Source organism: Paramormyrops kingsleyae, chromosome 4 (assembly GCF_048594095.1).
Source record: "Paramormyrops kingsleyae isolate MSU_618 chromosome 4, PKINGS_0.4, whole genome shotgun sequence".
Lineage (NCBI taxonomy): Eukaryota > Metazoa > Chordata > Actinopteri > Osteoglossiformes > Mormyridae > Paramormyrops > Paramormyrops kingsleyae.
Genome location: NC_132800.1, coordinates 15,695,706 through 15,719,994, shown reverse-complemented (window position 1 = coordinate 15,719,994; position 24,289 = coordinate 15,695,706). Strand labels below are relative to the sequence as shown.

At 43.1% G+C, this 24,289-nt stretch overlaps 1 protein-coding gene across 2 annotated transcripts; it reads right to left on the bottom strand.

Annotated features, from left to right (window-relative positions):
- Window positions 1-513: 513 nt before the first annotated feature.
- On the bottom strand, window positions 514-22,267 carry nsmaf (neutral sphingomyelinase (N-SMase) activation associated factor). 2 transcript variants are annotated; one of them, XM_023818216.2, is made up of 31 exons: window positions 22,056-22,267; window positions 19,851-19,940; window positions 19,347-19,425; window positions 19,200-19,264; window positions 18,920-18,953; window positions 18,483-18,533; window positions 18,110-18,181; window positions 17,860-17,907; window positions 17,615-17,667; window positions 16,635-16,764; window positions 14,057-14,128; window positions 13,286-13,394; window positions 11,626-11,802; window positions 11,410-11,489; window positions 10,556-10,646; window positions 10,363-10,426; window positions 9,841-9,892; window positions 9,498-9,618; window positions 8,959-9,090; window positions 8,103-8,145; window positions 7,819-7,985; window positions 7,173-7,284; window positions 6,933-6,991; window positions 6,783-6,850; window positions 6,031-6,098; window positions 5,799-5,922; window positions 4,746-4,829; window positions 3,795-3,945; window positions 2,910-3,012; window positions 2,670-2,779; window positions 514-2,229 (listed from the first exon to the last, which is right to left on the bottom strand). In XM_023818216.2, exons 1-31 carry the CDS (start codon window positions 22,091-22,093, stop codon window positions 2,135-2,137), a joined length of 2,742 nt encoding a protein of 913 aa, XP_023673984.2. In that variant the 5' UTR covers window positions 22,094-22,267; the 3' UTR covers window positions 514-2,134. The 2 variants fall into 2 exon arrangements, with proteins under 2 accessions (XP_023673984.2, XP_023673982.2); XM_023818214.2 differs by having other exon boundaries at window positions 18,920-18,956; window positions 22,056-22,266.
- Between the last annotated feature and the right edge of the window lie 2,022 nt (window positions 22,268-24,289).

The window sequence follows — 24,289 nt, the reverse complement described above, 5'->3', positions numbered from 1 at the left end:
GTGGCGCTGCTGGAGGGCAGGGGGTGCCCTCCCTAGTGACCTGTGTTTACCAGGCTAGGCTCCCTTTCATGTAAAACCATTATTATATTAAGAGACACGAGTTATCAGACCCCTTTGTGCCCTGAAACTTAGAGACAACAGGGAACTGGGTGTATGAGCATGTAATTCTGGTTAATCAGGGACACCTGCAGCGCCCAAAAGCCTTACGTCAAGGTGCCTAGCAACCTCTCTACATATAATGAGAAGGTTGCCGGTCACATCTCAATTGGACCCCCCATCCCCAAAAAGAACAATGTTCCAGGGTTACTGGATCACCCCCAGCTTTGCCCTCACCTGTATATATGTGTATGTCTGAAAGCAGCTAAAGAGCATGATGGGATATGAAAAAAACAGAATAAATTTCTATGGTCCTGTGGAAATGGCAAATAAAGTTTCATTTGAATGATCTCCTCCACTCTCATGATGGATCGAGTCAGCCAGTATCCTCATAAGTACTGACATCAGACAGCAAAAGACAAATACCTGTGTTTCTGTTTAATTCACAGGCATCAAAGTTTTATTAAGCATGTATATGGGGCCCTGTTAGAATAAGCATGAAGACTCCAGCACGGTGCCCCAGAGTTTATATTACATCATTTATAAAATACACAACCCACGCCATCTGGAAACTGATACTGAAACTCAGCAGAAGACAGAATATATTTATATGTATATTTATATACAGTGATATGCAGCAACACGTTGAAGCCCTTCCACAAATATTTCTGACTCATTCATCTACCGCAGACGATTACCTTTCCAAAGTCTGATGTTGCTTTGTGGTTGATTCATTTTATCCAGCGTTTAGTCGAAATTCAATATTTTTGTTTAGTGAACTAGTTCTAGTCATACAGTTAGGTATAGGAAAACTCATTTTTGTTCAGCTGACAGTGATATATATGGTCAAACTGCAGTGCTCAGCCCACTGCGGACTGCACTGCTAGGACAATGGTCAGATGTTTCACGTTCATTCCAAAAATACCAGCTCAGCCTTAGCATGCATAATGACAGTATGGAAGCTGGCAAAACACACTCATGGTTAGTCAGTGTTTACTGAAAGGCAGCTGATCTACTTAACAGGCACAGCTGAACAGCATTAAACATCAATGCAGTTAGCAAACAATGGCGGTATTTATTTGTTTACTTAAATTCTCAGTGGATTAAAAGCTGGCACACCTAAATCTGACGTTAATTAGCTAATGTGAGAATGACATTACCACTCCTGCAAACAAACAGATAGTTAAGTATTCATCTATAAATTCAGTAACTTTTCTTTACGTGCGTAATGACGGGAAATTGACGGGATTTTCCGAATGGCGTACCGTGGGATAGGAGGATTGTCACCTCATCCAGAGCTACACACCCTACACCGTAAGATTGTAACCTTGTCATTTTAAAGCCATAAACTTCTGGTGGCAACAAAGTTTCATATAAAACAAAAGTAAGAACAACCCTGTAGGCAGAGATCTTGTCTAGAAAACTAGTTAAGCGTGGGAAATAAAATATTACTGCCTCCTAATCCTGTCTTTACGTACATACTGTTAATTTAATAAGCATTTATGCCAGTAAAAAGAGAGGAGCAGTGTTACTCCACTGGATGCTAAAGCTCTAAAGGCTTTTATTCGGACTTATTCTGATAATATCCTTCACGGAAAAAGGTGTAACCCCGCCCCCCACCCTCACCCTCACCCTCTCCCTCTGAGGATCGTTTTTAACGGAAATTAAGGCACACTTCAAGCAGAGGAAAGCTCAACAGGACCAAACGAAGCCAAACGAAACCAAACAGAACTCACAAAACTGAACAAAATACAATGAAAAAACAAACAAACGGTTTCTGTAGGAACAACACTGCGCACATCATATTGACCGCAATTTAGTGCAAGTTACTTGGGAATCATTGAAAATAAAATTAAGTATGCTTTTATGTGTCAAGTATCTATCTGTTACATGTTTTATATAAATTCTTCATTTTAAAGCTGTAGATTAACACTTCTGCAGTGACTTAATACAGCCTATTTCATCAAGCGGTACACCTGATTTGTCTGTTTTAAAACACGGTCCTGAAGGATGATGGAATATGACAGTCTGGGACTCATCAATACTGGGGTTTCCAGAAGATGAGGTGCTTGTCTTCGCCTCCGGTGATGATGCTGCTACATTGTTCATTCATCCACATGGCTGTCACCGGGCCTGTGGGGGGTGGGGTTTGGGGGGGCAGTGTTATCACAACCACAGGAATCATTTGAGCTACAGTCACCACTCAAACCATTCATTTGTGTGGGTTTCCAAGGCTTGGCCACAAACAGTTGTGTGCAGCCCCCTGTTGGCCACCAACAGTCACTACACTACCCTAAACATTAAATAAACATGTTACCTACATAAATAAATACATTTCATGCTGAAGCAGCATGTTCTGATAACCAGCTACAGTTTTCTGACCATAGCTGCCAGCCATTTCGTTTATAAAACATCTGAAGAGGGTTAGGGAGGATTGAAGCGACTTGTTTTTTAGGCTCCAGAAACAGCAAACTCAGCAAACCCATTCCTGGGTACATTACACATATACACTTGATACATGCAGCCTTTCGGACGCCGGACTCTTCTGTATGGGGCCTTATTTATCATCATACCTGAATGTCCGGGGATTCTGTGCGTGACCCTCCCGGCCATGATGTCCCACACGAGAAGGTCGCCCGTCCCCCCCCCTGACAGGACCGTGTTTCCGTCCCAGCAGAAACACCTAAGCGGGCAGCCCAGGAACGGCAAAGAAAGGCGGGGTCAGTTTCAGGTCACCAGCGCTCACTTGGGATTCACTTAATTAGTTCTTGGGGGGGGGGGTGTGTGTGTGTGGGGGGGGGGGGTAGTCTTACCTCTGAGGTTCATCTGCAGCCACGGACGAGAGAAGCATGCCGGTCTGCACGTCCACGACCTTCAGGGAGCAGTCCTCACCCGAACTCAGCACGTGTCTGCTGTCTGCAGGGCCGCGGGGAGCCGCAGGTCAGCCACAATTCATAGAAGATTCTAGAAACCTCACGTTTCCGATCCAGAAACGAGCACGCCAAGGACAAAACTGAATGTGTCGCCACCATTTAAAAAAAAAAAAAAATAATAATCAGATGCTTTTATCCAAAGCAACAATCGAGTGGGAAAGCAGTCAGCCAGTCCATGGAGCAGCTGGGGCCTGGGGGGGCCAATGGTGACATCACTCTGCCAACCATACGATCTGAACTGGTGACCGTCTGATTACAGCACAGGCTTCCTAACCCACACAGCTACACACTGTCAACTTTAAAATTAGCTTTAGAATTAGGAAGAAATGTAGTGAGTTGGAAGCTTGGGAAATAACCAACAGAGCCCATTTTAGGCAACATCCACTTAAAAAAGAAATGTGCTTGGATAACAAAAAAATCCCCAATAGAGATGACAAAATGGCCAAAATATTACTAGATGTATTACTAGATTTGAATCACAGACTTTTATCTAATAAAAAGGCATGGTTCTCAGCAAGTAAACCACAGACGTGATGAATCACAGCCTAAACACCTCCTTCGATCTACACTGCAAATGTTCTCATTATTTCCAACCCAAGGCAATACATTAACTCTGTCCTTTCCAGATAACTCTGTCCTTTCCAGAAACTCTGTCCTTTCCATATAACTCTGTCCTTTCCAGATAACTCTGTCCTTTCCAGAAAGTACAACATACATGTAATCCAGCCAGATGCAAATGAACTACAGCGCAGAAGGGAATCATACCAGGACTGAACGCGATGTCATGGATCTTTCCAGAGTGGCACTGGATCTGATGCACCAGCGAGGAGCTTGTGGTGTCCCATATGCTGATTGCCCCCTCCTTCGTACCGGAGGCCAATAACGTTCCCGCTTGATTGAGGCTAATTGTGTTTACCTTGTGGACAGAGAAGAGCAGTTGAACAACATCCGGAAACGATCTGTACGAGACTCGTTCACAAGCCGAGGAATTTCCATATAGTCACAAAGGGTCCTCTGACCCCAGAAGCAGGTGGCCACCAACCAGTCAATCGTAATCAACGCATTGACTTTCAACACATTCCTAGTCCAGGGGAAAAATCAGACCATCACCTTCATGGCTGGTCAACAAGATATATCAAGGAAGCCCAGCCGCTGACAGCAGATTGGCAAAATCTCGGTAGGGAGTTTCCCCAGGCTACTTTCTTTGAAAATGGAAAAGCTCTCATTGAACAGAAAAAGCAAACATTGGAGACCACTGTGTTAGAGTGCATCCAACTTTACCTTTAAGTCTGAACTGCATTGTAAAAAATATGTTTCCTTTGCACTACATGTTACATTCCACTGTGTCGGCGTGTTTATTGTAATAATTGTAATCATATTTTATTTGCTTACTGTAAGCACCATAATTCACATTTGTAATCTGAATGAATCATGCAGAGTAAGATTTCCATTGCGTATTGAAACTGACTGTTTACTGTCCATATGACAATAGACTCTTGAATCATGAATTGTTACGTAACTCACAGATTGCACCATTTTCAAAGTGATGTTGAGTCATGGCTTGTACAGAGCAGGGCCGCACCCCGAGCCGATCATCGAAGGACTCCGTCCAAATGGGCTCAGACTAGGCATGTCCCAGCATGCACTGGGCACACGGCTGAGTCTCACCCCCAGTCTGGAGTCCTGATTATCAAAGACCTTCCTCCAGACACTCACCCCTGCGTCATGCTCCAGCTCCGCCAGCAACTCGAAGGGGCCCCTCCTGCTGCTCGATACCTCGGCGGCGATGCAGCGCCACACCTGCAACACCACACAACGTGACATCACTTCCTGCTCATCGGCTTCTATCCCGGAAGGGAATTTACAGTCTGATTCGCCCCAGGGAATTTCCTGTTTTGGAAATCAGTGTATCCACAATCCTTACTGGGATGAGCAACTGAATGACGTATGGATGGTTAATGAACATTGCGATAAGCGGCACATAAAATGTAATTAATTTCACATTTATGAAGATGCACTAAAAAAAATTAGAAAATCTTATAATGATTCTCCCACTGGATCTAATTCAGTTTGAGCTTTCATCCAGCTTGACATTAGAGAAACGCTACACATCTGAGACTCGTTATATGTGACCAGGATCACATCTGTACAGTTCATTCATCATCAGCCAAGTTGGGAGGCAATTGAAAGTCTCTGTTGAGTCTCAGCATTATTATCGTTAAAGAAAGCTAGAATTAAAACTAAAAGCAAACATTTTCTAAACTGAAACTAAATAATATACTACAACAAAATAAAAACTATAAATGGCTCTCCCAAAACAAACTGAAATAAAATAAAAACAAGCAAATATTTTCTGTCACAGGTTTTTCAATACTTAACTAATATTTAGCTAAAGTAAGGATTTCTTTTAATTACCACTAACACCTGGAACATGTCTTGCCCATTTTGAGGACATAAGCAAGTAATGTGCACTGTGAGTTCATGCTGCATTCTCTAAAAAACCGACAAAGTATTCGTACAACCTTCAATCTATCCTTAAAAAAAAAAAAAAAAAACTTAAACTACACTGTATTTAAACTGAACCATATCTTTAAAAAAAAAACAAAAAAAAAAACGAATAACCCCACACTTTAACTGAAACTAAACTGGATTTCAATTGAAAATGGAAAATGATGTAAAAATGGAAATTAAATAAAAAAATTAACACTATAATAACACTGGTCTGCATGATGCCCTGGGGCTGGATTGGACGATGATGACATCACTTGCCTTCACAGTAGAGTCCCAGGACGCTGTGTAGAGCCGGTTCTCCTTCCAGCACACTTTGCTCACGGCATCGTCATGGCCCATGATGGTGTCCTGCCGTCGCCCATAAGCTATCGAGTAGAAATAGCTGGGGGGGGGGGGGTTGCAGTGGAAAACGGCTCTGTAAGAACACGATTACTGAGGCGGCCATATTGTTGGGCCTGCTACATTACGCAGTTCTGAGCACGGCACGTACACGTTGTTGTCCCAGGATGAGCACACCACTGTCGCATCTTCTGGGAGGATGAGGCAGGATGACAGTGCCTTAGAAGAGAGAATGTGTCACCATCAGGACAGGACAGGACAGGACAGGATGGGATAGGACAGGACAGGACAAGACAGGACAGGATAGGGCAGGATAGGATAGGGCAGGACAAGATCAGATATAAGACAAGACAAGATAATATAAGATAGCTTTATTGATGCCAATGGTATATTCTTTTCCATAGAGCAACAATTGAAGAGCAAATTTCTAAAACTCAAATTTCTAAAAAAAGCCCACGTCTTTTTGTTGTTTTTGAGATGAGACATGAGTCAATGAAAAATTCAGCCATGACTGGAACTAAAACTCAGCCCTCACGTTTCAAAACTCACCAACTCATTGAATGCGTTTTGGAAATTTGCTCCTCAATTTACGTAGAGCACAGGCAACGACAGTATATATGCATATACCGTGCAAACAAACTCAAAGAAGTACAAAGTACACAGAATATTCTGAAAAACAGAATCTTAAGGTAATAAGACAACATAAATTAAATAAATCAATAAATAATAATAATAATAGTAATAATAATAATTCTTGTGCAGTAAAAAGAAATAAACAATAGCACCAATCTAAGTACTGCAGAGAAGTCACCAGCAGAACAGATCAAAGAAAGATACTTATAGTTCATTTAGGCGGAAAAGCTAGTGACATGCTGGCTGTAGATGGATGTCTGGCTGATTTACCATGTTGGAGAAGGAGATGCTTCTCTGTAAGCTGCTGGAGTCCTTGGAGAACATCTTCAACGTCGAGTCTGTAAACAGAACAAGTGAGATACTCCACATGACATCCCGCGATACCAGCATGGTGTTGACGTTACAAGAGATCCATCGCACCTTGAGACGACGTGAAAACGGAGAGTCCTGCACGAGTTACTGCGATGCCCGTTATGGCCCTGCGATTTAAGGAAGGAGACAGCATTTAAAATTAGGGTAAATGCAACTCCTCTCTATAGGACCGAATCACAGCTGAGGGTTTGAGGGCTACGTTTGGCAGCATGCAGATGCCTGAACGCCTAGAAAGGATTTTACCTGAACACACAGGCAGAACCATAATAACCAGAATAGTTCCCTCACTCTTTGTGAATCTTGTGGTCGGCCACCATCTTCAGCTTGCTCATGTGGTTCCACGCCATCTTCCTGCTCTCTTCTGTCAGGTCTTCAAAAGACGAGTCCTCGCTGATGGAGGCTAGAGGATCAAGTGCAGAGAAACAGATGCACTCTTGGATATTTCTCCAGTAATCACAACACGGTCGGGCCCTTGAGCAAGGCCCTTAACACTAACTACTCCAGGGCTGCTGGGTGTTCGCTGACCCTGCTCTGATCCCAGGCATTCCTCACTTGCACACCACTTCAGAGCAAAGTATCTACTAAATACACAATGAAGTCCTGCTTTTGTGTGCCGCAGCAGAACTGGCCAAACAGTGCCACCAAGAGGCTGAAAGCTGAACTTCGCCGCTCCTGCACCTGATCTTTATCAGTAAACATATGGAGCTGTCACACTAAACTGTGGAAGGCATTCAACATAATTAAACAGGATACCCTTGAACACAGCATGGGCAATGACAAAACGTCCATTCATCCTCAATAACATCCTTGGTAATGCTGAACCTCCATACCTAGAGTTACAGTAGCTCACTGCGTGGACACTGCACTAGAGGACAGATCCTCCTCTGTTCCTAAAGAGAGCCTGTTGAGTGAACATTGTCAGCTACCTCCATACCTGGTGAAAGCTCACTGAGGGAAGCGTTCTGGCTGGGGGTGCGAGACATGCTCTGGAATCTGGGCATGATCCTCTGGGGGTGGGGGGTGGTGAACAGCTGCTTGGGGGTCTGTCCGAACTCCAGTATCTGCGTCAGCATGGCGATCTTCTGATCAGGGTCCTCGATACTGTAGAGGACAGGAAGTGAGAGACAGGAAGTAAGAGACAGGAAGTAAGAGACAGGAAGTTGTCTGCACACTGTGTCCATGACGACGCAGGCAGCCTGCACTCATCCGCCCCATTACCTGTCACAGTCGATCCCTCCTTCATATGTCAATGGATGAAAGACTGAAAAAGAAAGAGTGTTATTTCATTACCATCTGAACCCAGGGTTACCTCCGATTTCACAGTCCTTTGTCACTGCAGCTAGTAAGGTTAAGGTTAGTAGGGTGAACTTCACTTCTCTCTAAATCACCTTACAGGTTTAGTCATTTGTAGAGGTGGGTATTTCACAGGAGAAATTAAGGTAAAAGTACTCTGCTGGTGATCTTCAGGCTATGTGCCTAACGACCCGACTACCTGGTCACATAAATCACTAAGCTAAAGCTAACGATCAGGTTATCCTGACAGTTACTGTCTAAATCAGGGGTGGCCAATCTTATCCGCAAAGGTTATCCCACGAACCTGCATACACACCGGCCCTTTGCGGATAAGATTGGCTACCCCTGGTCTAAATGAAACAAACCCTCAGCATATTTCGGTTACATCACCTTACACCTATGCGGCAGGCACTTTTATACAAAGCAATGCACATTTTTTAAATAGGAGCGTCAGACAGCGCCGGGTGCAACCAGAGGTTAAGAGCCTTGCTCAAGGGCCCAACGAACAAATCTTTGGGATTTTAACTGCTGACCTTCTGATCCCAGGCAGAAAGTCCTAAGCTGCTGAGCCACACTGATTGACTTCCTTGTGCAATGGATATTTTTCCTCCTTTCCACTGTTTGTTCACTTTTTTCCTCAGATAATCTCTCAAAAGTTTAATACTGAGACATATCGAGTTGTGTCTGGGCAGTGTTCTGCGACACTTTTCAGCGGCTCATAAATCCACCACCCCCAGGGTGGCTCCTGTCAGAGGACCCCCCTCCCTTCCCGTCCCCGTACCATTGTGGGCGCCTATAGCCTCGCTCCCCCTCTGCTTGTAGCCAAAGATCAGGTCGATCCACTCGTGCAGGTGCTCCGAGACGTACTGGCTCTCCAGGGCCTGCTGGCATTTCTGGAGGAAGTCTCTGGTGTCTGGCAGAACATCCCAACACACACATACAGGGGCATTACTTTTCATTTTAGGTTTAATGGCCTGTTTGTCTCCATAATAAGCAATTAAGCTCATCCACTAGGGGGCGTGAGAGAGCAGCATCACTCCAAGGCAAGGGTGGGGAACCTGATCCATGGAGGGCCGGTGTGGGTGCGGGTTTTTGGGATGGCCTCTCAATCAGCCAATAATAAAGCAGTGGTTCTCAAATCCTGTCCCGGGGACCTTCTGTTATTGGCTGATTGAGAGGCCATCCCAAAAACCTGCACCCGCATCGGCCCTCCATGGATCAGGTTCCCCACCCCTGTTCCAAGGACTCAAAGGCAGTTATTTCTAGGACTGGCAAACAGAAGCATAACGTGGCGCAAGTCTACCTGTCTGCCCATCTCACCTGAGGCCCAGGGGGGCATGCTCACATCCCCCACCATCCTCCCTCCCTGTCGCTTCCCTAGATCGAGGTTCAGGTTGTTCTCCAGGAAGCTGGCGTCATTCCCATAGAATTCTGGGATTAACTGGGAGGGGTGGGAATTCATCATGGTTGGAGTTACATTAGCGGCAGGGAGGGGCGGCTGACGGTACTGACTGAAGGGCATAGGGCTATAGCCAAATTACGCTAATACCGCCTCCTGGGCTGTGGGAGGGGCTCCATAACGGCACAAAGACTTAACGAATCAAAGCAGGACACAATACCAACCAATGAGCATCTTCACAGTAAAAATGCACCAATGTCATACCTCCTTGAAGTCAGTGGCACCCTCTAAGCAGTTTTTCCAAGTTTCCGATATGCTATTGAGGAAAAACGATGATAATGCCATCAGTCAGAAACGCAGAAGGTTACAAGAGAAAACACGCTAACGAAATCAGTGTAATCCAGGCCTGGGCAGACATTTTCTGCGGAGGGCAGAACTGAGTTTTCTCATTTGCCAGGGGATTAGTAACTGAAGAGCAAAGTCCCATTTGCCTAAAGTCAGGCTTCCTCATCATATGCTACAGAATGGGGAGCCACATCTCACTCAGTCCTCACGTAATCCAAAGAACTTTCGGTACTTTTCCAAAACTCACTAAGTCTGCAAAAATATTCCTGAAAATGTATCCTGTGAGCTGAGCGAGTTTTGGAAATTTGCTATTAGATTGTATTTACATCTATTCATGGAACTTGAACATAGAACTTTCTGGTGTAAAATCACGAATGAAAACTGTATTTCGGGGGGTGACTAAAGACTGAAGGGGATGAACCGCGATCCACGTGGCGTTACCTGTTGAACATGCGGTCGGCGTGGTCGTATCGGCCATTCTGTAAACACAGCATGTACTCCGGAGCTATGGACAAAACAAGAAGACTGAGAATTAAAATGAGCCACAGGTACGGAGGAACCACATCTCCAACCATATTGAGACCGTATTCTGATTGCTGCAGAGAGGAATGTTCCGGAATGTCCATGCACATACCCACTCGGACTAGGTAGAAGAGCACGTAGCCCGGAGAGGAGTAGTGGCTGCCGTACATGAACTTGGGGTCTGGCATGTCCCGGTAACGAGCCTGGGGACAAAGGGGCTGTGGATCATGTGACACTTTTCTCATTATAACAGGTACCAGCACTGCCTGAAGGAGAGCGTAAACAGCAGCCCGAAATGATTCAGATTCAGCTTATTATTTCTCTGTCCAGGAATGTTACATAACATTATTTTCACAAAAATGAAGAGTTTTTTTTTTTACGCTTTTTGCCAACCTATGCTTTGTTGCCGTTTCTTTCAAAAACCGCACTAAAATTAATGTCACGATTTCGACAGTTTGACCCATAATACTGGTCAATTTCACCCTCAATTTTCTCATCGTGGCCTACAAAAAAATCCCACCGTACTAGGTACCAAAATAAAGCATTTCAGAATTTACACAGCAAAACCTGGGAACTGAAAGTGAGGCCCCTAGTCATCAGGTCAGGGGGGGTCGCCAATAGCCATATCTCAAACTCGGTTAAAAATAAGGACGGGAAGTTTTCGTGTCTCCATTTGGTAGAAAAATAAATCGTTCCGACCCTAATCAGTCAATTTGCAATATTTACCTGGCAGTACCTGATTATAAATAAGGACCCCATTAGAGATAATGCTAATTGGCAGCATACGAAACGTAGTCGTTAAAATGACGTTTTAAAAGCAAATTAAATAGTTACCCATAAAATCTTATTCAACTATGCTATGAATTGTGCCTCATTATTTTCACGAGTCACTGACTGGTCATTCAACTCATAAACATGCATGAGTCCAAGACCTCCTATCTCAAACAGACAGCAGGGGGCGCTCACCAGAAGCCGCTCCAGACGCTCTTTGTTCAGAGCCCCCACTGGCTTGCTCAGGTCCCGGAAACTTGCTGGATTCCTCAAGTCTTGGAGGAGAGGGGGAGAGAGAGAGAGAGAGAGAGACAGAAAGGGGGTGATGACCATGTGACACAGACATACAAGGTGGTCTACCACCCTCAATGCTAAGACAGCAGTGTGGCTGAACCTCTCTCCAGTACCCACCTAACTCAGTACTGGTGTAATCGGCGATGACCCAGGGGAAGACGGGGTACTGCGACAGGTCGTTGCAGCTGCGGTCTGCCAGGTTGTTCAGGTGCAGCAGGTATTGGTAGTTACTGATGTGGCCCCTTTGCCACTGCAGCATGTAGCTCTCAGCCGTCTGCTCCACCATGTGGTTCTCTGGTGTAATGACAGTCCAGGGATATTATAGCCATTTTATAAAATAATACTCTAAAAGTATGCTTCTATAAAGTGGGAAACTTCTGTTAGAATTCCAGCAAGTATCAAGCCCATTATAATTTGTTTATTTAGCACATGCTGTCATCCAAAGTAACATACTTTTTTTTTTTTTTAAAGCAATTCGAGGTTAAGGGCCTTCCTGAACCACTCAAAAATAAAAATCACTCTGTGGCAGTGGCGGAGCTAGACTTTTAAAACAGGGGTGGCAAAGGGGTGGCAAGGTATTATTTTGGGGGGTCAATATACAAAGTGTTCAATTACACTAAAAATAAATTATTTTCCACAAAATGTATACAGATTAATTAAAGTTTTTATTTTCCAAAATGTACACAATTATATATGTATTAAGTATACAGCAAAAATAGAATAAGTATTCAAAGTGCTCCTTGGACTAATCAAGTCCAGTAGTAAACAAAAACTGAGGTAAACTTGGACCTGTCAAAACAAGGCAGGACAAGGCAGTTGTACACATTCAAATATGTACCACAAGAATAATAATAGAACAGTATGTATGTATGAGAGTGTATGTGCGAGTGTGTGTGTGTAGGCTATATGAGTGAGCTTGTGTATGTGCGAGTGAAAGAGTGTGTGAGACAGCTCGCGATGACTGGTCGGAAAACAACGTGTAGTCTGACATGTTTCTTGTCCACGACGTGACAAAATTTTTAGGAGTCAAAATCGTGTAATCTGACACAGCGACTATCGTAACAGACAAAAAAAAAATCGATTCGAATCGTAAATCGAGTTTTTAATTTAAAAATCGCCCAGCTCTAATTAATGCTAAGCACTACAGTGCAATGTCTCCCTTACTTCCCGTTAAAACAGTACTTCGTTTAATTTAATACCAATAAAAGCCGTACATACCAGCAAAAACACTCTACATCGATCCCGCGTGTGCTGCCGCGATGTTTTGGAGCCGTTTGGAGCACGAAATACCTGCGTGTCAGCTTAACCAATGAAAAGTGTAGCAGCAACAGCACGCTGCACGCTTGTGCGTTCGCTGGGAGATTTGAGAAATGTTCGTAAAAATCAAACAGTGTAATGTTTTCAGTGGGGTGGCAACAGGGGTGGCAAGGACTTCAACTAGCCCTCTAGCTCCGCCACTGCTCTGTGGATGCTGGGATTTGAACTGGCAACCTTCTGTTCACCAGGAATAAGTGCCCCGAACTACTCCTGGTCTTCAAAGGCCAGGGTAGTGATATTTGTGAATCTAAACTACATATAACGTTATTGATCCTTCACCGCTAAGTCTGGAAAGTTGGCATTCGCTGAAAGCCTCAAGGATAAGGATTGGGAGCCAGTAATCTTAAACTGCAAGCAAACATTTAAAAAACAGTTTCTAGCATGGCTGGGGAAATCCTTTTTGTGTTGTCCCTAAAAAGCAAACGTCAAAAGGCTATAAAAAAGAACTTTGCAAACAGACCCAAGAAGGTAGCGATGTAGTAGTAGAGTTCATCCCTGTCCTTGGTGTTGTAAACCTTCAAGTAGATGTCTGAGCAGAGGTCATTTTCAGAGCAGAACACTTCAAGTCCCTATTGGAAAGAATAACAGTGAGACTCTCAAAATGAATGTAGCCGCAACTAACTATACAAGTACAGATGCTCCTCTACTTACAAACTTTCAACTTACGAACTTTCAGACATACGAACAAAGAGGACTGTAAGTCCATATTGTGTTAATTGGGCTCTCGTTTCCTGTCTGCAACATAATTTTTTTTTTCTGCGCACCATTTCCGCCTAGTACGACCTCTGGCCCCTACTCCCGCCGCACTGCAGCATAGCGTACATACTCCCAGCATCCCAGTTCATTGTACTTGTGTATACTCTTAAAATGATGTTGGATAACGACTTACGAACATCACGGTCGTTCGTAACGTATCTCATTCGTAAGTAGAGGAGCAATGTATACGTCTTATTCTCAGTCTTACAGTTTTCACATGAAAGGTCCTCTGTACATGTAAGGCAGGAATGAGTTTGTTTTTTCCGGGGCCCCACTCAAAAAGTCACCCCCCCCCCCCACCAGAAATTAAAAAAATTAATTAAGTAAGGATAAGGAACGTGTTTATTTAATGTTTAGTGCATTTACTGTTTGTTGCCAGCAGGGGGCATCATAGTTTGAGAGGTGGTAAACACTGTAGCAGGAATCGGCTTATTCTGTGCAGGTGCTTGACTGAGAGCTTAGTGGCCTGACTCACCAGGGGTCTCAGGCCATGCCGTCGCTTGTAGATCCTCCTGACACTGTGAAGCATGATTTTCACCACCTGCTCCTGTATTTAAAGGGGAACACAGCAGTGAGGTCAGGGAGACACGTCCACCGTGCGCCGCGGTGCACAAGGGCAAATAAATCGAACACCAACTCTTGTGAATTGATGTGTTATTGCGTTTATCTCTTAGAAAAACCATGTACACAGAAGCAGGGAGTATGTAGGCATATATTTATGCTTTATTTTCTTAGCACACCTTTTTATTCAAAGTGATACACAATTAGGAATGCAGGCTCAGACAATCCGTGGAGCAATTGGAGATTAGGGGTCTCACTCCAGAGCCCAATGCTGAAATCACTCACACGCTGGGATTTGAACCGGTGACCTCCTGATCACAGGCACAGTTCCCTATCACACTGAGCTACATTATTCTTAGCACGAGGCATAAAAATAGTGATATTCAATGTCAACAGCTCTTGTGGAAGCCAGAGAACCAGCGGATAACACAGGGAGGACATGCAGAAAGAGCAGGTGGGATTCGAACCCACACCCCAAGGCAACACTTAGACACTATACCTCCCAAAAACACAAGTAAAAAAAATGTAATTACACAAAATCCAAGTACTGTATCACCATTAAAAATAAAAATAAAATATAAACACAAGAACTATATAAACGAGAGGAGGCCATTCAGCCCATCGAGCTCGCTTGGGGAGAACTTAACTAATAGCTCAGAGTTGTTAAAATCTTATCTAGCTCTGATTTAAAGGAACCCAAAGATTCAGCTTGCACTATATTATCAGGAAGACTATTCCATACTCTGACTACACGCTGTGTAAAGAAGTGCTTCCTTAAATCCAGTTTGAAATGTTCTCCCACTAATTTCCACCTATGGCCACGTGTTCTTGTATTTGAACTAATGCTGAAGTAACTATTCGGTTGAACAGCATCCAAACCTGTTAGAATCTTATAGACCTGGATCATGTCCCCCCTCAGTCTCCTTTGCTTGAGGCTGAACAGATTTAGCTCAACTAACCTTTCCACGTATGGCATTCCTCTAAGACCAGGAATCATTCTTGTGGCCCTTTGCTGCACCTTTTCTAAGGCCGCAATGTCCTTTTTAAGATATGGTGACCAAACCTGCACACAGTATTCTAGGTGAGGTCTCACCAAGGAATTGTATAATGTTAAGCTTAAGAAGTGTGCCGTTTGGTGCAGTGAGCATACTGGGATACCCGCAGAAGGAACTGTGAAGGTACTCAGTGCATTTCTGGAGTAACACCATGTCCTAGCTACAGCTAGGCTAACACAATCTAGATTTCCTTAAGGAAGTTTCTGATCTTGGAATCCCACAGCAAATATTCAACACAGATACTACAAAAATTAAAATTTTATACAATTTCCAAGGTATGTCGCCAGGGTCTGGCAGCAACCCGAATGTTTGTGACGCGTCAGCTGCTAATGTGGATTCCACACATGCTACAGATTGTGAGTCATATGCTCTTCTTCCACTGAACCAGCTGGGTACCTTAATTTCAAACTGTTTGTCGGGTTTCTGGATCCACTAACCACCAATGTAATTAAGGAGCTTCTGTGTGCAATTTAAAAATGCACGCCAGAGTTCTGAATTTTTTCTCAAGGCTCTTAAGACAACTATAATTAAGACTTTATTCAAGAAGCCTGATCTGAATTTACATAACATATGTCTATCTGTTCTATCCCTAATTCTAATTGGCTTTTCCCAAACCTTCATCTTCACCTACAATATCTGTTGCTCACCAGTTGTCTGGCTTATCATAATCCAGCAGCGTCTGGCCACGTTTCAGCCTGCATTGGGGTAATAAGCTAAACTGAACAGCCTCCGTTTTCTCTTGGACAGACTAGTGTCAGTGGACAGCTGGCATCTTGGTTGATGGCTCTTCTGTCAGATCGTTACCGATTTGCCAGAAGGAGATAAAGTCTTGAAATATCCAGCAATCATGCACGGAGTCTTACAGGGGTCTGTGGTGGACTGTCAGCTCTCTCACTATATATGCTGGACAGACAGCAATAAGCGATGACTGATCACCTTTCTAATAGTTATACGTATGGTGAATGCGTAAGGATGTTATTCTTGGGGATATTATTCCAAGCATGGTGTTAACGACCACTGACATCCTGACCACATTTCATAGATCTGTTAAACCCAGAGAAAAATTTTGACTGGCCAAAATGGAGACATAATATAAACTTTGTACCGAGATGTATAAACATGTACTGGGACTCAACATCATTGAACTTCCGCCTGAGCTCCAGTAAAATGTTAGATGCCCCAAAGTCAGACACTTTGGTGTTAAATTTGACAAGGACTGGACAGATTTTTGAGATATGCCGCAGCCTCCGTATTTAGACATAAAGAAGGTCAGAATAAAAAGTGAAAATGCAAAATGACTGTTTCCTGTTCATTTCGTTAAAGTTCATTGATGTTGATTGTCAAGATACCCGGGTATTTGAAGGTAAGCAGATTTTTTTCCTTCTATTATTAGCAACATGTTCTGGAATATGATGGTGGGGGGGTTAGAGGGCTTACCGGGTAGCCATTGAGAGGCTGAAAGTAGAGGTTCTGGTCTGTGATGCATACGTGTCCTGGATTGGTGACCAGCGGCGTTACCATCTCAGCCTCGCATTCCATATGAGGTTTTTCTGAGACACTCTGGAAGCTACGAAAAACATGGGGCATGAAGAGACAGGTCGTCAAGCAAACCTGACATTGCTAGCTGCCTCAAAACATTAAACATTATCACATGGAACCCCAACTGGACAAATGTCCATCCGCTGGGGAAACCATGCACAATTTCATCTGAATGCTAATTTACTTTGCTAGCAAAACATTGTTTTTAGCGCTTCCTGGTTTTTTGTGACTTTTCTTTCTACAGATATAAAGGAAAGACACAGACAAACAAAAGAATGCCAAAATCACCTTAAGCTGACTGTACGCTATTTTATTTTAAAACTTTTACGGTCCTTTCAGTTATTTGCTTGCTACTGAGGCTTCTGCTATTACAGCTAAATGATTCCTTTCAAAATAAGCACCATAAACAGCTGTTTCAATCATTCTGATTTACAGCTACCTCAGTGGGTTTTTTCAGAAAGTAATGAAAACGTGAGGCACAAAAGGGCCTCTGCAGTCTTATCCCAAAAAACTACGGGTGTTTCTCAATACCAAGAACACAAAGATCATATTTGTGGTCTTGGCAAGACCAATCTTGCGAACTGCCCTTCCAAGAACAAACTTGGGTTGCAATGAATCATGGGATTGGTCTCGTTCAGTGAGGAAGCAACCGATGTATCCTTGATATTTGGGGCAGAGCAAAGACCAACATCTGGGGATTTTTACTGTCTTCTGTACTTGTGTTGTTAGTATTGGAACTGGTCTTCAGCAATGAAAGATGACGTAAAACGGGCACACAAAACACAAGTATGGTCAACTATGCACATTGAGATCCACCCTATGTTGAACCTTAAGACCAACTGACCTATGGACCATAAACATACAGTGTTGATTCATACCTGTTCTTATCAAATGATGTGCGTGCTAGCCGAGACTGCAGATTGGCAGCGATCTGGAACAATAAATACAACATAAATCGCTTTATCATACAAAAAAATAACGTGTCGTTAAATTAAATAATGATTATATGGTGGAGCTACCCAGGATATGACCCAAATGGATTCCTGTGAAATTTCTACCTCACAAGAACTTTCAGCCATTTGTTAGCCATTTAGTGGTCATAGACGTTGTCAAGGTAACTCACCATGGCGGTCTGGTCTCCAAGTTTGTTGAGGCACGATGCTCTGTGTAGCTGTAACACCACAGAAATACACCTCACTAGTGAAAGTGTGTAGAGCCCTGACGGCTATCCCAAGGTATCACGAGGTGGGAACAAGTAACTTTTGGGGGGAGGGATAGTATTCAACAGGCCACCACAAGGGGGTGCCTCAGCTCTCAGGAACTCCACCTCCATGCAGTCTAGGCACACTATATTCGCTATGGAAATCACGTACCTGGAGCAACGTTTGGATGACATCCTCTGTTTTCCTCGACAGATCGAGTTGAAAGAAGAATCTCTGGTCCCCCTAAGTTTGGTGGGAAAATCAGCTCAACAAAATGGTAACACAAGATATAATTAATACGAGTAACACTTATACAATATGGGTAAGAAATAACAAATAATATTTATTGAAAGATTTTTCAGGGGAATTAAGGTAAGTCCTTTAGCTGCACCAAATCAAGAATACTTACTAAAGCACGATTGGCAATAATGTTGAATTTGGTAACATAACAATACTGGTTTTATCCACGTATTTTAAGGGAATCAGACATTATTATGATGTGCACAGTGTTTGCCAATAAGGATTAGAGAGAGACTGTTCTTACCCGCTCAATCCTGTAGGGGGCAACAATGTTGCTCTCCTTAATGAGAAACACCTTAAAAAACAAGGACACTGAATTACCCAGTTAGCTAGTGATGGCTAAATGAAGCTTCCTGAACAATGTGCTATATTTTTTGACCCCACTAGATGGCACTCTTGGTTCTCTTTGGGGCATGCTTTGACCAAAGAGCACCATCTAATGGGGTCAGAAAATACAGCAATTGGTTCATGAGGCTTCATTCGGCCATCACTACAAGTGACATTAGCATCTTGTCGTACAAACTGCACAGCCACTGACGCAAAACCAGCAAGCTAGGGAACTAAGCACTGCTATAGCTTAACAATATAAAAAAAAAGAGGAAAAGGCTAGAGTCAGGCCCTCTAGAGGCAGAAAAGATAGCCAAAAGGTTTTCAAATGAGCTGGGTTTACAGTCGACATACCTGTTTGCAAGCAATGGAGAGTCCGACCAGCTTGCTTCTGAGAGGAAAGAAAACAAACAAAAAAAAAAGAGTTCAATAAATAATAATAATAACAATAATAAATTGAAACATGAATAATAAACGCTAGAACCTTTATTTTCTGTATTTTCCAAATACATATGACAGTTTTACACACTAAGGCTATATTTGATTGTTGCATATAAATGTTGGCTTATAATGTACACCTTAAGTCCACTTCCTTAGTCCGTTTCTAAACCCATAGTCTCCATAAGGCACTTACTCATTAAAAGGGTTTTGGTCATTCTCTTCAACTCCTTCAATTAATTTGCAGTCTCTAAGCGGTATCTGGGGAATCAGGCGTTTTGGTTAATAAATCAAATATATGAACAATTAAGTGATTCATCATCTTACACTCCCTGCTACATACCTTTAAAATCGGTTCAGCGGCTGGTTCTGGCTCAAAAATGATGGATTTAGAGCAGATCTTCAGTGATCCTCTTATTCTCCTAGGAAACACAGCATTTTAAATCAGTAAACAAAAAAACAGAATGTGTAAAGAAAATTTTGCACAGCAGCCTTTCTCCAGACAGATTTCTTCTTAAGAATAACCCTCCCTATGCGTGCTTTTTAAAGGCGAATGACGGTGGGTGATTCTACTACGAAGTTGACTCAACGCTAATGATACACTGGAGGACCACTAGGGGTCACTAGAGTGCCAGGCTGCAGGTGTGACAAGGAGCAGGAAGGAATGCAATGGATGCTCTGCACTGTGAAACCCTGACTATACAGGACATGTGACCCTCCGTCTATGTGCTTCTTCTAGCATTTACAGAGGCCAAACCCTTTCATTAATAGCTAAAGAAGTGCACCTTAACTAGACCCTTTTGGTCAAAAATGAAGGTGCTGGCTTGCTTTGTTGTCGGATTTGTACCTTTTCTGGTTTGTACCGTTACTGATCACATTGTATGCCGTGTGTTGCTCAAAATAATACTCCTCTAGGTCGAGTAGCAATAGGGAAAACCTAGACAGGAAAAAACACAGTGAAGGCGAATCAGGAAATCATCAATACACAAAAGTACAAAAACAATCACACAAAAAGCCAACTTGCCAACATAACTGTGCCTCAGCTCAGTGCAGTCAGGCCGAATCCCAAGACAGACATGGGATTTTGGACAGAATGTCTTAACTTTGAACATATGAACGAGAATGAGATTTATATCTTGGCAAAGTCTAACTCTACATGGTTACATTGTTTACATCTCTCAGGGTCTCATTTTCTGTTCATACTTGTCAACGTTACCAAACAACAATACAGCAGCAGACATAATGCTTGTTATTTACAAACAATTTTATTAACTGTATATTTAGTGTAAAATATGTATATTTAGTGTAGTATATGTAGCCAGCTGAAACCTCCACAAAGTCAGGTTTAGACTCAATACAGCCATGAAAAGTTAGCAGACTCTGGAAAATTCCAAAATGAAGTGAAGCCTTATTCACCATTTGTACAAGTAGTAGAACAGGTTCATTGATATGTGTTCATTTTTGCATATACCATTTCTTTTATAAGATATACACAAATAGAGTTGAGAGTTACACTTGGGGTCAGAGCACAAGGTCAACCATTTATCTAGCAGCCATAGAGGATTTTTGGGGGGGTACGGGCCTTGCTCGAGGGCCCAACCGAGATGTGGCTACCCTGCCAATCACAGGGTTTGAACTGGCAACTTTCAGATCACAGGCACCAAGGTCTAAACTGCTGAACCTCACGCTGCCAAAGTCTGGCCTAACATGAGGGGAAAAACAGATCTTCGAAATTTCTCCATCTGCAGCTCCTTCACAATCTGCGTTTGAGAAACGGCTACGGCCAGTCCACGGGGAATCCCTCTCATCACTGAGAAACAACACACTATAGATGTACAAGTTGGAAGTATAAAAATAGAATGCATATAATAATACACAAAATACACACAAATATAGGGGTTCAACCAAATATAAATGCATGGCAAAGAAACTCACTTAGATATAAATATCAAAGGGTTGATAACAGGAATAGTGACCGGGAAACAGAGATACTTTAAACTTCATGGTGGGCGGTATTTAACCCGAAAGGAGGGCAATGAAAGGTGGCTAAACTGGTCAATGAATACCAGCCCATCAAAGTCCTACCACCATGGGTCAGAGGTTGGTTTGCCAATTCTCAGCCCCCACTCAGAAGAACCCCCCCCCCCCCCACCAGATGTTTCAGAAACTACATAAACAGCCAGCCAGTGGAGTCAGATGATTGTAGCTGGTTAGCAGGACCTGCTCCTTCAGCATCTCTTAAATATCTAGTGTAGCGGGTCAGCACGCAAACACAGCTGACCCTGGCTTCCGATGCGTCGCTGCCCCCTTTGTTTGGACACTAAAAATTCATGAACATCCCACATTGAACTGCCTTTTCCAAACGACCCCCTCACCGCGATTTTCCGGGCCCGTAGAAACAGGAAGAGTCTCCTGTGGTCATTTTATTGATGCCTCTACGGGGGGGAAATGTCTTTTGGCTTAAAAGCATGTTACCGGAATCTAACTCGCAACCTCACCAACTGCGTTCCCGACAGGCAAGTAGTCAATTAACCCTGGGAAATGAACCGAATACAACGATTTTAAAGCACCAGACTGAATCACGAAATATACAGTACAAAATACAAATGCTTCAGTTACAGCCCACAGTAGAATAATAATAATAATAATAATAATAATAATAATAATAATAATAATCCCGCATAAGATATCTGATGGTGCACAAAGGGCATGAACTCCAACCAGATCACCGAAGTGTTTCGGCAGCAATCGGCAATGACACCGGCGCGTTTCTGCCTGCGATCCTAAACAAAACAGCGTTTTATCAAAAAGGTCCGCAATCTACATAAGCGCCGATAATGACAGGAAGGCTGGCCGGCCTAAAGCGTCGCGCCGGAACCAGGAGGCTCGGTTAAAAGTCGCCTGAAGTCGGAGCACCGCGATCAGGAAGCATCTGTGCGGCATGTATGCAATCACAATACCGATCATTAAAAACAAACTGAATAAAAGAATCACTTTTAAATATGACAGGGCTAGGGATCAGCACGGCAGACAGGCACTCGTGCTTCGTTACCTCTCTTTGGGACGCTCTTTCTTCCTTATAAAAGCCATTGCACGCAGCCCGGCGCATTTGGGGAGGTAAAGGCAGCACTTTCCGGGTAAACAAGGAAATGGACGAGAGCTGGCGCTGAAGGGCAGGCGTGGCGGCGCAATCCGCGCCCCGGGCAGCTGTGAGGATCAGGGCACCACTTTGGGTCAGAAAGAAATATATTTAAGAAAAAGCGTTTGGACTCTGCGCAGTGAATTACATCATTCTTGTTATGATGCTATTATTCCGAAACGGGGAAACCACGTGTTCAGCTTCATAACGAAATATATTATCATAGTCTTTTTAATATTGTACTTCCATATATGTTTTTATATGAAAACCTAATGGACATTGCACAGATCAAATACGACATTTATAGCGGTGAACCAGTTTTATAATTTTAAAATTTAATAATCATATTTTAAATAGTCTTGCATTTTAAAATTATTGTACTGATTTCAGTTTATACTACAGTTTAGCTTACACTAACTTAGGTTTTTATTTATAGTATACTGTAAGGAATAAAGTACTGTATAAATAAGTACAGTACTACAGGGAGATGGTGTTCTGACGTGCACCAGCTGCTTTATTACACTAGGGGGCAGCAGTGGAACAGTAATTGTTGGCCATTGACAGCCAAAATATGTCTCTTGTCCGTATTTACATTTTAGATTTCTTGTACTATTTTCATTGCTCTTGAAATGAATTATATTCCTCTGTTTTGCAATACATGCCGTATTATCCTTGCATACTGTTCTAATTATTATATAATTATGAAGACGTTATCTTTTTAAAAATATAATTTATTTTACGTTTATCACAGAGCTGGAAGGATGTTTTCCAAAAAAACATAAAATGTGCTTTAGTCTCGCCATGCTCCCTCATATTCAGAAATGAAACGTACCACTTGACACCTTACAGACCAATCTAGATGAAGCTCTCACTGCTTATAAATTACCCCAAACTTTAGCCGTGATATTGCCTGTGGTTTTGCTTGCGGAACACGAGCCCCTTGTCACGTGACTAACGTTTTCTGTCTTTCTTTCTTCGATGTCATAGTTCATTGGCTTTGGGCGCGCGGGCGGGGAGAGGAGGGGGTCATTGGGAAAAGCAAGATCAGAGCATTTCCTGAAAACCTCCCCTGCCATAATCAATAGCACATTTAGGTCCCGGTTTGGCAGCCCCAGCCTGGTGACTTGCTGATCCTCAAGTCCAGGTTTGTTTTCAGGTTTTCACTGTTTAAAAGTTGTAAAAATTCGTGATCTGCCAATGAACTATGAGTTTTGCGGATCGGACTAGATTGGAAATGCATAAGACTGCGGACCTGATCGCCAAATCATAGGCATGATCCTAGTCACGTGCATGGACAGTATAACGAATTATTCTTACTATTGTTATTATAGGCTACTAAGTTACAAGTCAACTGTGACATCGGGGGAAAAAAAGCATGAAGTGACAGTTAATCCTTCCTGTAAGTTTGCAGTGTCCTGCGCCTAAGCTTCGCTCCGGTGGGTTTTAATAAAGGGCGCTCTGTCCGGACCATCAATGACAGCTTTGTAACAAGGAAGCAAACTCCACCCAGCCACATGCTTAATCCTGGCCAGTAACGCCAGCAGGACGGCTAATGGATGCTGCAGCGGAGAAGGCTCCGTCGGCAAACGCGATCAGCCACAGGGACACAAATGAACAATCTAGCAAAGTTAAATAACGTATCATTTCTTCAATCAATTGTATGCATGCATACCGTAGTAAAATACCTATGTAAAGCGATTATTACGCACAAATATCAACCCGAGACCAAGAATCATCTGAAAGTTCAGGGTTAAAAACGGTACAAGGGTTTGGTTTTTTGTTTTTTTCCCCTCTCTTTTGGCAGTTTTCTTTTGTTTAACCACCTGCTGTTCAACATGATTACTCACAAGCTCTTGACAGAGGCTTCCTGCATCTACACCGAGGCCGACGTCGGGGGTGTCGTCAGAGCCGACAGCCTAATCTCAAAGTCCATCAGCCCACACTAATGGTGAAGCTGTGGTCAGTAAATAAGCACTTTGTGCATCATGTGGAGCACAAATGAGGTATTAGAGCAGATCGAGGTGGTAAGACAGCATGTGCGGGGAAGAGTTAGAGGCGGTTCATTCAGTGATCAGTAGGTGGCAGTAGTAAGCAACATTTGTAACATTGTAGGTAGATCTGTTTTAAAATAATGAAAAAGGTTGATT

Bases quoted from the DNA above. Each gene is read 5' to 3' on its own strand.
- nsmaf (XM_023818214.2), bottom strand. From the start codon at position 22,093: ATGGCTTTTATAAGGAAGAAAGAGCGTCCCAAAGAGAG. The intron at 19,426-19,850 runs GTACAAATCCGA...TGTGTTTCCTAG, and splicing joins AACGGTACAAACCAGAAAAG to GAGAATAAGAGGATCACTGA. The intron at 6,851-6,932 runs GTGCGATGGATC...TTCTGTTTACAG, and splicing joins CGTTTTCACGTCGTCTCAAG to ACTCGACGTTGAAGATGTTC.